We start from the raw sequence: 15,842 nt of genomic DNA, 5'->3' as shown, positions 1-15,842 counted from the left end.
ACTGTGCCGCCGCTCCCCGCCTGCCCTAGACGTCAGGGGGCCTAGCTGGTTTCACATCGAAGCGGCAGCAGATGGCGCTTCGGAATGGGCTAACGCTGTAAGAAACGGACTTTCGGGCCACTTTACTGGGAAGCCTATCGCACAAAAGATACATCCTTGATTCGCAAGACGCCTTCAGCAGCGGAGCTAGCTCATGCTAGGCGAGTCGCACCGGACCGCAGCAGCAAAGTGGATGTGGAAAAAAAGCTTGCTTGTATCGCTGCAATCACTCTACCAGCACCTCAGTATTCGTCACACAATCCTCCCAATTTATTCGATATTCACCGTCCTTTGTACGGAGTGTTTATGCATGCCAATAAACAGTGATCCACGAGCGTTTACCGATAGCGGCGGCCACAGCCACGGCATTGCATGCCCAGATCGCCTTGACAGCGCCAGATAGCGCCACATGCTTGGCCGGCGCCACTGTGACCTGCCGCGTTGGTACCAATCAGGGCGTGAGCATGTGCCGGATGGGAGTCATGCTAGGCACGGTAGGTGACGTCTGATCAGACCATGCTTTTTTTTTTTTACTGCTAAAACTATTTTTTTTTTTTTCGGATGCCAGCTTGGAGCTCACAGCACCAGCCAACTGTGAGAGTAGCATCTTCAAAATAATCAGTATAATTGTTCAACATGTCTAACCAGCGAATATTTCCTGCATGCCAACTGCCAAGCTTTCGAGGCTGCTATTGGTTCTTGCTTTTTCACTTGAGTCGCTGGCGAGCAGGTAGAAATCAAAGTGCTCGGCAGTGTCAATAACATCAGTAAAACACTTTGTGGGGCATGTTGGTGCATAGCTACTAATGAGCATTAATGGAAGAGAGCACAAAATATCGCTCAAGAACGGAACGGGCTCGAATCTGCCACTTCACTACAAGGAATGAAAAAAAGAAGATAAAAGAAATTGTGAAGCCAGACTTAAAAGATACAAGAATCGTCTGCAAAAGTAAAGACACAGTTGCATGCGAACTGATTGAGGCACACAAAATCGCAGAGTGGGAGTGCCTGCATAAGCACTCCCTCAATCATGATATGCAAAAAATAGTGCAAGTTTTTAGATATGCTTTAGATACCGTTATTCCTGCATGTCCCCTCTGGTGCCTTATTTGTGATCGTGCACGCGTCATTTTCATTTTCTTCCTTTTTCCTTCCCCCACCCTCTAATGGCTATATAAGCAGCTGTTTTTCAGCTTCAATAAATTGTTGCAAGTAGCGAATGTCCTGTCGTTTCTTCGTTGTTGCGCTGGAAATATTGGTATCAATAACATCCACGCCTTAGGGCGAAACGTCGGAGAACTAATTATGCTATGCTAAATCTTTGCTCGACAACGACATTTTCTTGCACAAGCGATCGCACGCAGACAAAAAACGCTACCCGTATGCGTCATCAGTTTGTGTGTGTACGTGTCACCAGTCTTGCCAGCAGGAGGCGCTCGTGTGGCGTGCGTTTGCATCTTTGACATCATCGCACGCTCGTGCTCGGAGAGCTCGAAACCGAGACTGGTCCTGATAAATTCCCTGATAATTATTAATTGAGGCGTGTTGGGGCTTTTTGGGTTGCAGCCCGTTTTGGACAATGATGGATCGTTTAAAGCAAAAATCCCAAAACAGAAAATGTACGTGTCTATACTCCTTAACTCACCGATGAAGAACTTCTTCCCCAAGTGCTTGAAAGTGACTACTCAGGCTCAGACAGTGAGGAGCCAAAGGCTGTGCTGCCAACTAGCAGTGAACTAACCCGACCTCTGATGGTGTTTTCAGCTGTGTACAGCTGAAAACACTTGCCAACATGCAAGCCGACTTGTACGGCAACGCAGGGCCCCGCTGAGGCATATTGGCCACGCTTTCAAACTGCTCACTAAATAAAGCATGAATTCGTTTTTTCAGACTGCCTGATTTTCCGGACGCTATCTCGACCTTTTGAAACTCCGAAGAAATGGTCGGCGACTGTAGCTGATTTAAAAAAATTGGCTTTCTTGACAAATGTAGAAACATGAAAAATCGACAAATGCCTGTTTGCATAAAAGCTGTGGATAAAATGCAATAATTTAATTGTAAAATAAAGGAAAAACATTTTTTTTTATGTCTTCAAATTTTGTGCATGTGATTAAAATGTGATTTACTGTGAGCTCATCAGCAGAAAATTCACATACAGGTTTGCCTTTCTTTCTTAGACATATAAGTTTGTCTTTCTTTATACGCAGGTAGAAAATTACTTTGATGAAGCGCTTCTGATGCTGACATGATACCCGTTCTCCTAATATGGGTTTACCAGAATGCAGCTTCTTGTTTCCTTCATTTTGTCAAGCAGCCTGCCCCTTAGCTATTAATTTGCAGCGCATTACCTTCTTGCAATTCCTGCGTAGCGTGCTGATTTATTCTGTTAATATAATCTTTACGCTTCCCGCACATACATCTGCTCTTTTACATCCTCTAATCCCAGCATGACCGGAGACCCAGCAGAATTTTCAGATTGCTTTTATGTGTCATTACCTCTACTATGTTGAGTGGTATGTTTCCCATCAGTGGTTCAATAGCATTGCTACACTTCAATACAGTGACAGTGCTTAAGGAGTCAGCGTAAATTTTGTTATTTTTGATGTTCTTATCCATTATTTTCTTGACAGCAGCACAAACAGCACAGCACTCAGAAGTAAAAACTGATGCACACTGAGACAGTTGTGCAGTTTTCTCTGTTTTGTCTAAGAGTTTTGCACTTCCAACATAGTCTTTAGCTTTTGAGCCGTCTGTAAAATACAGTGTAGTTCTTTCTTTTTTTCCGCACCTGTATTCTTGTATGAAGTGCTCATGTGGTGTCTGCGTTTTCTGAAATTATGTTAGTGTGAGGTCAAAAACATTGGGGAGGGTGTACACCAGTGGCAGTGGTTCATGTCTTGGGGCAATACATGGAACTTCCCTCATTACGTCCAGAATTTTTCTTCAAAACACAAGATCAGTGGCTCTATCGCCCAGCGCTTGTTGCTGAAGATTATTGTGGAAGGACATTTCACAAATAAGAACTGGATGACAACCGTAAACCAAGATCATGGACTGAATCCAGTTGCTTCCAGCAGCATGATCAAACTGAATCATATACTATGCACCCATTGCCTAACTCAGAACAAATCAGGAAATTACAGATATGTAACAGGCACGCCCTATCAGATTCCCAGCATTATTGTGACAGCCGTTCCAGGACACAGAAGAATGAAGGTCTGGGAATTTCCTTTTTTTGATGTTTCTTATATGTAGTAAAGAACCAAGTTTTTTTTTAATTAAAAGCATTACCTAAAATTTGTTCTTTGACTGGTAATGCAGTTTGGTGAAGATATAGAGTGAGATCGACCTGTAAGCCTGGTCTAAGCAAATGCCACTTGCCCCTATCTCTCACAGGCGCATGAAGTGCATGCCATTTGCAGGTAACCTACGCAAATTGAGTACATCATGGAATGTGGGATGACTTTTGCTATGGAATTCATTTTCACTACAAAAAGAGTCATGTTCATGATGCACCCCCGGAGTAAACCGTTCTCTCGACTAAACGGTTTGAAAAAAGTTGCACCCAGACAGACTCTGAATGTGTCGTTATCCAGAAAGTTGCTCAAACAGCTCAGCAGCCTGCCACGGATGCCTAGTTCTGCTGGGTCACGCAGGATACTGATACCTCCACGTGGTATCAAAGGCCGAAGAAGACCCCAATACAGCGTTGGTTGTGGATGAAAACTTCCCAAATAGTGTTCTCAAGGTGGACAAGGCGATCGACACTTGTACAAGATTTTTAAGAATCCGCACTAATGTATGATTAAAGCCGCCGAAGGCAAGTCTGATGTTTACACTTTCAAATGATTTTGCTAAGCAACGAGTATAAGCTACTGGCCTATAACTGAAGGGACGAGTTAACTGATGGTTTGGCCGGTTAAAGAAAAAATTTGACAACTGCTTCTTTCGATACCTAAGATATCTTTCCGATTATCCACATTTATTACAGAATTTCAACAGTGCTTCCAGAGCAGCTTCAGAGAGATGGGCAAGCATCGTGTAGAGTAGAATATCTGGGCATGGTGGCATTTTGTACCAGACGACTATACACTCAATTTCGTTCCTGTAACGCAATAAGCTGATGGTATTCCTCATGCAGGCCTGTTCCAAAAATGTTTTTATTTTTCTACCGTAGATAAGTGCTTTTGGAATGTCTGCGTTAACTGAATGAGTTTCACACAATAAACGAATGTTCGCCCAAAATGTTGGTCTGCACTTCTAATGTAGTTCATGTACTGGATGAAGTCAGGACTGCAAGTGTGAATGGATTATGGTGGCTAGCGAAATTATGAACCGGTTCCCAGATTTTATTTGATGTTACTGAACAATTCGAAGATACATATTTTGGCCATGGACTTTTCTCTGCATTTCACGCAATATATAGCGCTCTGGCTCTATCCTTTTTGAAGATAAGCAGATTCTCTGCAGCTAGGTATCTGTTGAAGATTCCCCGGACTTTTCTTTGCGGATTTCCGGCCAATTTACACTCTTTTGTCCACTATAGTTCTTGTTTCTAATTTCCTACCTGTCGGGGCACGAAATCGCTTTCACCCTGAAGCACTCACCGTTCGTGTTCTTCCAGGTTTTCCTGGTTCTTCAATACCCTTGGAATGCACCGACTGCGGATCCTTTGTAACTTTGGACGCTGCCCGATGCGACCAGACCTGACAGCTGGACGAAACCGCCGTTTCTGGACGATATTGCCAAGTTCAGCCGGCAACTACAGTCATGTACATCCGCCTACCCCGCTATCAACCTTGAAGCGCGGGATATAATCTGCAACCGGACAGCGTTTTCTTGGGGCACGACATCGCTTTCACCATGAAGCACTCACCGTTCGTGCTCTTCCAGGTCAGTTACAATGATGACTCTTTATCTGCTAAAACCTCGAAACGTTTTTTGTTCGTAGTGTCGTGCCCCAGACACTGGTTGAATGTTCTCACTGTTTGTAGGACTAGAATGGCACTCTGTATTACCAGCATTCTCTTAGCGCTTTCTGGAGACGTAGAGTCAAACCCCGGTCTGCCTGGCACCAATCAAGAAAGCGTTCTCGCAACTGTACTTGCGACAGTCCAGAGAATTGAATCTGGCCAGGATGATATCAGGAATGACCTACGCGCCCTAAAACAGTGGCAAGCATCAGTGGACGTTGAACTAAAACAGCTTTCTGCCAGAATTCGTACAGTCGAGGTCGAAATGGCAGAAATGAAATCAAACATTTCAACGCCATCCACAGAACTGTCTACAATAGGTCCCTCAAATTTAACCGAGCAATTAAAGATAATTACCTCTCGATGTGACGACACAGAAATCAGACTTCGCCACTCTAACCTGCTTTTCTTTGGTATACCTGACGACCAGTCCGAAACATGGTCCAGCTCAGAAACGAAGGTGTTGGAGCTGTGTGCGGAACACCTTGGCTGCACACTTGAGCCAACACAAATTGAAAGGGCCCATCGGCTTGGTCGATACCAACCAGAGAAAAGTAGACCGATAATCGTCAAGTTCGCACACTACAAGGACAAACAGTTTAAAGACACGCAGTATGTTGTTCGTGAAGATTTTTCTTTCCCAATGCACCTGGCTAGGAAAAGACTGTTAGATTTCGCAAAATCGGAGGGCGGGTCGTTTAAACTTAGAGTTGATAAACTGCGTGAACAATCATGTGTATACGTATGACGCTGCTTCCGACACTGTCAAACAATGCACCCAATAGCAAAAGCGAAGAGCGGTTGCACACAAGGCAGACTATCATCCAGAGCCTTTATACGGCGTCATCCCTTCGCTTTCCATATCATTTACTAACATACGTAGCATCCTCCCAAAGCGCACCGAACTCTACTCATATCTAGAAAATAATAAGCCTGACATCATAACTTTAACAGAAACGTGGCTGCACTCGGATATAACTGACGACGAAGTCTCACCTGATTCACCCAGAACTATTAAAGGGGTGGTGGCGTAATGATCGCCATAAAAAATCACATTCCTTCCTTTCGTGTCAACATTTCGTCCCCTCTAGAAATTTTATGGGTTTGCATCACGTCCTCATCTCTTAAGTCCCATCTTGGTATATGCTACCGACCACCAGATAGCTCAGAAACTTTCGTAGCAAATCTGTATGCTAACCTCTCAGATATAAGAAGCAACTTCCCAAAGGCCGACATTTATTTATTTGGTGATTTTAATTACCCAAATATCAACTGGAATACCTTAACTGCATTGGCACAGGACCCGGTTAATTTCGTTGAGCTAACATTAGACTTTTCTTTAACTCAACTTGTTTCTAAACCTACGCGCGGTCTTAACATTTCAGACCTTGTTTTCACATCGGCACCAGACAATGTTAGCCCAATCTCCCTCACGGATGGTTTCAGTGATCACAAACTGCTCCATTTCACTATAAAAATGCCATCCCGCCCACGCAACCAACCTCAGAAATACATCTTCGACTATAACAGAGCGAACTACGATGCCATTAACCTCGGCTTGCAAACTTTCTGCGATTCCTTTCTGCAATTCTTTCCTAATCAATCTGTTAACGAAAACTGGCGTCAGTTCAAAGATAAACTCACGCAGTTAATGAACACCTATATACCCCTCATATGTTTCCGTGCTAGCTCATCTAAGCCGTGGTACCACAAGAACCTTCGTACGCTGATGAACAAAAAAAAACGATTTTTCAAAACAGCTAAACGGCTGAGAACACCCGAATCACGGGAAAAACATAAAAATGCCGATAAAGAATACTGCTTGGCCATACGGAAAGCTAAGCATAAGTTCATGGCTCACGATTTGCTATCCCTCCTTAAGAAAAATCGAAAAAAATTTTGAAAAACATTATCACCTTCCGAAACTTCTTCAGATTTTATATTGATAAATGAGGCTGGAGATCCCATTGCTCCAGATGAACGCCCTCAGACCTTCAATAACTTTTTCGCCAATATGTTCACGAAGGAAGACTATTCCAATATTCCATCGGCACCTGAATATGACTATGATTACATGAGCCCAATAGACATTACTGTTGATGGTGTTGCGACATTGATTAACAATCTAAACGTAAGTACTTCATGTGGTGTTGATGGGATTAATTCAAAAATTTCGAAACATACCGTGGCTCATTCCATCGTCATACTCACTCATATATTTCGCCAATCCCTTTCAACAGGAGAGATACCATTCGAGTGGAAAATTGAAAAAGTTATTCCAATTTTCAAATCTGGTGACCGAACTAATGTTGCTATCTCCCAATATCGCTGACATGTATATCTTGCAAACTTCTCGAGCACATCATTGAATCTAACACGGCACTACATTTAGAAGGCAACGGTTTCTTCTATTCACAACAACACGGGTTCAGAAAAGGGTTATCATGTGAGACACAACTACTCGAGTTTACTAATGAGCTGCTTCACGATATGGATGAAAATCTTCAAATCGACTGTATATTCCTCGACTATGCTAGAGCCTTCGACCGTGTTCCACACTGTCGTTTAATCGCGAAACTCTCATCCTTGCACCTTGATTCATTAACAATTTCTTGGATAAGAAACTTTTTATCATTTCGTAAACAATTCATTTCTGTTGATAACAATTCGTCCCCTCCAATTGATGTAACACCAGGCGTACCGCAAGGTAGTGTAATAGGCCCTTTACTGTTTCTGATTTTCATCAATGACCTACCGTTAAGCATCACCTCAACACTCACAATGTTTGCTGACGATTGTGTCATTTATCGCACAATCCGCTCTGCTAATGACCACATTGTCCTTCAAAAAGATCTACACCGCATTAATAACTGGTGTGAATCATGGCAAATGTCCCTTAACACTGATAAATTCCAATTAATGACATTTAGCCGTAAACAGACTATTCACCGTTTCACTTACTTGCTTAATCACAGTCCAGTCACCCTTGCATCATCATACAAGTACCTTGGCATGCACTTTTTACCAAATCTCTCATGGAAGACCCACATAGAAAAAATTACTGCCAAAGCTAACCGTACATTAGGTTATTTAAAACGTAACCTCAGAGGTGCACCTTCTTCCACGCGGCAGTTGGCATATCAAACATTTGTTCGCCCTCAACTTGAATACGCATCTTCCATTTGGTCACCCCACCAACATTACTTAATTCATTCCCTAGAGCGCGTACAAAATCGTGCCGCTCGTTTCATTTCTCGCAACTATTGCCGACATTCCAGTATAACTAACATTAAGGCATCGTTATCCCTTCCATCCTTAGAATCTCGCAGAACAATAGCACTTATCTGTCTCTTCCATAAAATTGTTTATAGCCATCATTCCTTCACACTACCTCTCACAAAACCAGCCCGCACATCTCACTGATTGCATAATCACCTCAGTTTTAAACACCTTTCGGGAAGAACCACTGCATTCAAATTATCAGCCCTGCCCCGTGCCATCATTTATTGGAATAGTCTTCCTGATAACATTGTTCACACTTCAGATTATGTTATTTTCAAAGAAAAAATAAGCAACATTTTGTTCTGAAGTGTGCTGTTACTGAAGTGTGTTCTATAGTGTGCTTTTCAAATTTTGTTCTCTTTTCTTGTGTTTGCCATTGTATAATGTTAACGTTTTGAAAATAACGATGTTAAAAACACCATCTTCTACATGCTTCTGTTTCGCACCCCAGTTATGTAACCCCCCTCACATAATACTCCAATCGGAGCCTGTGAGGTACTTGAATAAATAAATAAATAAATAAATAAATAGTCAGGCGCAGGATACTTACTATTGCTGCCAATATTACATACATTGTAAACCGTTCGTTCAATTTTGCTCTTCAGAATATTCTTCTTCTAAAGTGGCATTTGCCCTAGAAGTTGACCAATCTGCGAGGTGAATTTCCCAGCACCGTTGCCTCACAGGAATCATGGATGCTGAGGATGATAAAGGTTGGTGTTTGTCCTTTCACAAGTAGTCTACGTTTTCTTGGTACTTAAGAGGGAGGATCATTTACATGTGAGCTTTTACCATTGTTATTTGGAATGGAGTTGGAAGGGGGGAGGGGCTAGAGCATTGTCAAGCTGTATTAGGGCAGCGATTTCTCCATCCTGTCTTTTCACCTGTTGTCTCAAATAATATTTCTTGATAGATTGATTTGATTGAACATTAAAACTAATATGTAGCAGAGTGTCAGCAGTGAAGGTTAAGATCAGGTGTCACTGAGGCCATCTTATGAGCATTTCCTTTTCGGTGAGGTGCAGGAAGTCAGTCACATATTATGCTGTGAATTTAAGCACCTATGTGCGGTAACGGCAACAGGGGCACCACTAGTTTGAACATATCTGTTTTTAGCGCTCTTCCTGACCACTTAGTAAAAATAAAGGTGATCTCCACTGCCTCTTTCGTTCTCTTTGCACTCTGACCCAAAGGCATCAATTAAGCATTTAAATACTAGGAATGAAGACAAAATCTGGGTTGGTCTTTTTTTCCATTTCAGCATGTATCATGTGGTATTGGATAGAGCTTTTATTTGTTTCTTTGGAGAAATTGAGTCATTCTTTCAGTCTGCCTCCATTGGTTGGGGTGATTGGTTTTGGTGAGGTGAGAAGCCATAAAAAGAGGAGAGGTAATAAGAAGAATAGATAAGTAAAAAACAAAGGAGAGCACAAGAAAAGTCCACTGCCCCCCGCCCAAGCCATGGTTTACAGGAGGCAGCCCCCAAAATGGTGTGTTGGCGTCCTTGGCGAAAAGTGAATTAAGGCGCTTGTATGAAAATGAATGCGGCGCTCGATAGCCCCATTTTCTGAAGTTCGTGATTCACGGCTGCGATGATAAAGAGTACAGAGACACATAGGTTTGTCCGGGTAACGTGTAAAGCTGTATTCGTATTCCTAATAGGCCGCAGCTGTCAGCATCTTTTTGTCGCGCCTGCCTTCTGGATCGTGAATTTACCCTCAAAGCTGTTTATGGAAGAAAGGTGCATAAAAATTGCCACAAGTCATTATCGAACACATCATAAAAGCTTACAATTGTGCATCCTCTGTCCATTATCAGCAGTTTATTATCTGAGAATTTTCAGATAACTGCACAATTGTGAATTAGCTGTATTCGTGTAGACAGTGTTCTGATCGATAGAGAAGGACCTGACAGGAGCTCTGGGAGTGTGAAAACAAGCATTTAATAGGCATCTCGGGTTGATGAACGGCGGCTCCACTGCTTCCTTAACAAAAAGTACAGCCGTGTTAATCTTAGCTGAGAGAGGCGCGGCGTATATATGTTTTAAGCATCCGATTTCTCGCTGGAGCGTGTCTTTTACTACTCTGAGTGCATCAGTTTTTTTGCTGCCCGAATACAGTTCACGGCATGAAAAAAAAAAAAAAAAACTCGGTGAACATATATATATTTTTGAGAACGACTGTATACGGCGCAGCGGTGGCGTAGCGGTAGAACATCCGCCTCGCATGCAAGAGGACCGGGGCTCAAATCCCGGTGCCGCGCAATTCTCCACCGGATGACAAAAAAAAAAAAAAAAAAAAAATCCGCGTGTCGATGGAATTGCATATACAGGTTTGGGATGCGACCTGATGCCGGTGAACACCTCCGGCAACGCACTCCCTCACCAGAACAGGAGTTGGCCGCCCTGGTGCAGTAATTGGCCACAACCTCCTATGATAAGCTCCATAAATCCCCGGCCCTCAGTCACCAGCGGCTGCGGAACAACTGACCACGGCGGCGGTCAGACCTGTGACGCAGCAGGGGGTGCTAAGAAAGCCTGGCTCCGCTGGACAGGCCGCCATTGGAAACTGACCCTGGCAACGTTTAATGCTAGAACCCTAGCTAGTGAAGCTAGTTTAGCAGCGCTGTTAGAGGAACTAGAGGGCATGAAATGGGATGTCATAGGGCTTAGTGAGGTTAGGAGGCCGAATGAGGCATATACTGTACTGAAGGATGGGCATGTACTGTGTTATCGAGGTTTACCAGAGAGGCGACAACTAGGAGTAGGTTTCCTTGTCAATGAGTATATAGCGGGCAATATAGATGAACCTTAGACTGCAATCAAGCAAAGGATCAAGCAGGGTTTCGGAAACGATACTCTACTATCGATCATATCCATACCATCAATCAGGTGATAGAAAAATGCTCGGAATATAACCAGCCCTTATACATAGCATTCATTGATTACGAAAAAGCATTTGACTCAGTTGAAACCTCGGCGGTGATGCAGGCATTGCGAAATCAGGGGGTAGACGAGCCGTACGTGAAAGTGCTGGAAGATATATATAGTGGCTGCACAGCAACCATAGTTCTGCATAAAGAAAGTAACAAAATTCCCATAAAGAAAGGTGTTAGGCAAGGAGACACAATCTCCCCAGTACTATTCACAGCTTGTTTAGAGGAAGTATTCAGAGACTTAGAATGGGAGCAGTTAGGGATAAGGGTAGATGGAGAATACCTCAGTAATCTGCGATTTGCTGATGACATTGCCTTGCTAAGCAACTCGGGAGATGAACTGCAAATAATGATTGATGACCTAGACAGGAAAAGTAGAAAGGTAGGCTTGAAAATCAATATGCAGAAGACTAAGGTAATGTTCAACAGCCTCGGGAAGGAACAGGAGTTTACATTACGTAGCGAAATACTGGAAGTAGTAGGCGAATATATCTACTTAGGACAGGTAGTAACCGCAGATCCGGACCATGAAAAGGAAATAACAAGAAGAATAAGATTGGGATGGAGCGCATTTGGCAAGCACTCGCAGATTATGACTAGCAGCTTACCGGTATCGCTCAAGAGGAAAGTATACAACAGTTGCATCTTGCCTGTACTCACCTATGGGGCTGAAACGTGGAGGCTAACCAAGAGAGTTCTACTTAAGTTGAGGACAACCCAGAGGGCTATGGAACGAAAAATGGTAGGGGTAACATTAAGAGATAGAAAGCGTGCAGAGTGGGTCAGAGAAATAACTCAAGTTAACGACATTCTAGTGGAAATTAAGAAGAAGAAATGGACATGGGCAGGACATGTAGTGCGAAGAGAGGATAACCGATGGTCGCTGAGGGTAACAAACTGGATTCCAAGGGAAGGAAAGCGTAGCAGGGGGCGGCAGAAAGTTTGGTGGGCGGATGAGATTAAGAAGTTCGCAGGGGTCAAGTGGATGCAGCTAGCACAGAACCGGGTTAAGTGGAGAGATATGGGAGAGGCCTTCGCCCTGCAGTGGGTATAATCAGGCTGATGATGATGATGATGATGATGTATACGGCGCAAATTTAAGACGACACAAGAAAGAAAAGGAGAGCACATGCCCACATGGTATCCTTTTATTTCTTGTGTTGTCTTCTTTGCGCCGTATACAGTGTTTCTCGAAAATATGTTCACGGAGTGTTTTTCTTTCGTGCCATTAACTGCATTACGAACACAAAAAAGAAAAGGACACAACATGTGTCGTGTCCGTTTTTTCTTTTCTTGTGTTGTCATCTTTGCGCACTGTACAGTAGTTTTCAAGTCATGAATGATCACCCCACAGGCCGTCATATTTTTGAGCTTGCTCAAGAAGCAGTAAAGCTGAACTGACAATAGCTGAGTCTCCATTTTCGCGGAAGTTTCTGCCGAGTAAGCTGTTTGCTCCCGGCGACGCCGCGTTAGCAGGCTTGTACAAGCTTACCAATTCAGTTTCATTAGACTCTATTTTGCAACATACCTGTGAAATATTAGCCTATAATCACTTCAGCTATAATATGCTGGCTGTGGTCAACAGATATACCAGCGCATTCTTGACGCTTAGTAATGCGTTGAATAAAGTTATTTCCTAACTACTGGTCTTCCTTTTTGTTCACATTCGTATTTGGCTTTGTGCTTCTCCTTGATGCAGCATGTAGACAATCCGGCTAGCTGGCCCTGCTTGCATGAATTCCCCAGGCTTACTGTTTCCACAAGGCCATAGAATAAAATACAACTGAAAAACTAGGATGGTATACGTGTAATTGATGTGATCAGGTCATCGTGTATTTATATCCATTAGGGAGGATTTATATTTGCTCCCATTATTTTCCAAGAGTCACATATCTTTCGATTCGTGCGTGGCGCCTTTCCTGTAAGCGTGTCCGGCAGCCTAGCACAATGGTTTTGTCATCGGAGTGGCAGCTTCGCATCAGAAGTCACAATTCGTTGGGCCACATTGCCCACTGCAAAACAAAACCTCCGCAATGGCGAGAATACAGCAACGAAGGCGAAGGCAGACAAAAGCAAACGGCGCGCAAACGGTGTCGCGCGCTGCTACATTGAAGGCGGCGATGGCGGCCCCCTGCAGAGGCAAAAGAACTAGAATCTGCTGACATAGGCGGCGTCATTGCAATGTATGGCGCAGGCTGAGAAGTGAGCCCACTACCCAATTCTAGCTCACTTTAATGACGCTCTATGGTTATGTTGACGTTCATTCAGCAGTAAAGAAGCCACTATTGCTCAGTAGTTCAGAACTGAACTTTTTTTTTTCCCTGCCACTTGATTCAAGCTTGTAATTTCAAGGCCAAAAAGGACTCTGTGGTCACTGTTAAGAAGTGAGTTAGAGTGAAATCTAAAATGGCAAGAATAGGGCCTAGTTGGTTATTCATTGTGGTTTACCATGCTAACACTTAGAACGGCAAGAAACACGACAACACAAAGCGAAATCTAGTTTCTGAAAATGGTTATGATTAGACAATACTCTCTTAGCGAAAACAACCGGGCTACAATACTTGCATTTCATTTCTTGACCTCTAGCAAGCCTGCACAAGCAGTGTATCCTGCCAATATCAGTCACAGTTGCTCTCACTGTCAATGTAACATGGTACTCCCCTGATACAAGCCAACTTTCTACAAGCCAACCAGGTTTAGTACAAACCTGCGAAATGACAGCATCTGCAGTGCTGGCAGAAGAGCTGGCCATGCTGCCTTTATGAAGGAAATGGTCCAAACACTTTACGGAGGGGTCAGGTGTGAAGCACTTGAGGTCAAAGTTCCATGAGCAGAGAGAGCTTTCCTTGCCATCATGTGTCATCCAGTCACAGCCATCATCACCACTGGGGCAATCATCGAGGCCTGGCACAGGACCAGGTTTTGGGCAGCCACGCAACCTCAGGGTGTGTCCTAGTGCACAGCACCTGGACACCGGGAGCAGTGTCTGCAAGTGCAGTGAAGCAGGCGGCCACAGGAGAATGTGTGGGCAATTCTCAGAGGAGACCGCACAGTGTTGGTCTGACCTACAACACAAGGACTCTTTGGCCTGAAAGGTCTCCCAGCACCTGCCAGAGAGGGTGCTACCGCTACGCCTCCTCCTCCTTTAGTGAAAGAAGGCTGCTCAAGGAAGCATTCCCCCAAGTCCCCTTTCCTCGAGAAATGTGAGAAAAGGGTGAAAAGCAGACAAAGTAGAGCAAGCAATAAAGATTAGTCTACCGAGATGAATGTGACCAGCATGCAACAAATTCTACACATTAGGCATTGAAGGTGTCAATGAAAATGCTAATTAGTTACTTTGTGGAGTACCGTGCAGAAGACAAACAAAGAAGTTCGCAAATGCAAAGACAGAAAATAAATTACAATTCAGCACAACCCCATACCGTTACTTGTACATGGGAAGAATGCAAAGGCTTTAACAAGAAAAAAGACTGTTGAATGGATGATTGAGTTACTGCTATGTACACTAAGAGAGATCTCAGAAAAAGTACATCACTCATTTGAAGTTGTACAAAGGTGGATAAGTGCGCAACAGGAGACCTTCCAAGCGAAGGAAAAAGATAAAAATTGACAAATAAAAGGTAAGATGAGCATGAACCGAAAGGAATCTTTTCAAAGTGGTTCAAAAACATCTTTCAAGAAGAAGCCACTCAATGAGTTGCACACATAAAGCTTGTCTTGCTTCAAACGCATTGAAGCAATTCTTAATTCCGGCAATTTCCCTTCAAGTGAGCAAAAATATTTCAATTAGAGAATGTTTTTGAAGGGTTTAACCATTACTCTCAAGCATTTGGGGACGCAGTGGGCAAGTACACCGGCAATTTTGCAGCAATGGTAATCCAACCAGAACAATCACCACCAAGCCTGCATGGTTCTGTCGGGCCAAAGACCGTCGATAAATAGAAGCACAGTCATGAGCAATATGAGCTATAACAAAGTTTGAGCATTGATTTATTGATTAGTATATAATATTGTTTGAAAAAAACAGATTATTTAGCTTTTTAAAGAGGTTTCCTGTGTATGCATAATATCCGTAGGTCGCCATCATATTTAATAGTGAAATACCGATAATGTTCGCAATTTTGTCTCTTACCTCAAGGAGTGTAAGGGACAAGTTCTTTCAAGCAACAAAGAAAAACCGGTTGAACTTAACAATGCTTGGATTTGAGGAAAACGAGCCAGTTTTTGTAAATGACCATCTCTGCCATAAAAAAAAATCTTGCTAGACAAGACCATTGAACTGAAACTGCAAAAGTGCTGGAAGCTTGCCTGGGTTTCCAATGGCAAAATCATGGACAGGAAAGCAGACAATTCAAGGGTCATACATCTCACATGTGAACATGATCTTTCAAACATTTTGTAATAGCTAATTCTTGGCTACATACACTTCAAGGCAGAGACATAGCTTACACGCAAAATGACAAATGCATCTTGAAGCTATTCCACAGCAATATACATAGCATAAAAAAAAAAAAAAAACTTGAACTTGCTTCTTGCCTATCTTTCCCAGTGCCAAACAGGTTACGATATCATTGTAATATCCGATAAGTGGCTTAGAAAGGGTGAAGAAGTTGT

The 15,842-nt window shown here is 43.2% G+C and overlaps 1 protein-coding gene across 11 annotated transcripts in view; it reads right to left on the bottom strand.

The window, feature by feature from the left end:
- LOC146180028 (uncharacterized) overlaps window positions 1-15,842 on the bottom strand; it is a 54,757-nt gene that overhangs the window by 34,444 nt on the left and 4,471 nt on the right. For all 11 annotated transcript variants that reach the window (XM_084579381.1, XM_084579385.1, XM_084579375.1 and 8 more), the window contains one exon: window positions 13,936-14,214. In XM_084579381.1, the coding sequence (XP_084435507.1) occupies window positions 13,936-14,091 (156 nt within the window). In that variant the 5' untranslated portion in view covers window positions 14,092-14,214. The remainder of the gene's footprint in view (window positions 1-13,935; window positions 14,215-15,842) is intronic.

The sequence above is a fragment of the Amblyomma maculatum genome, chromosome 9, assembly GCF_055883805.1.
Source record: "Amblyomma maculatum isolate TAMU_Amacu chromosome 9, ASM5588380v1, whole genome shotgun sequence".
NCBI lineage: Eukaryota > Metazoa > Arthropoda > Arachnida > Ixodida > Ixodidae > Amblyomma > Amblyomma maculatum.
The sequence above is the reverse complement of the archived record's forward strand: the minus strand, read 5'-3'. Positions and strand labels throughout refer to the sequence as shown.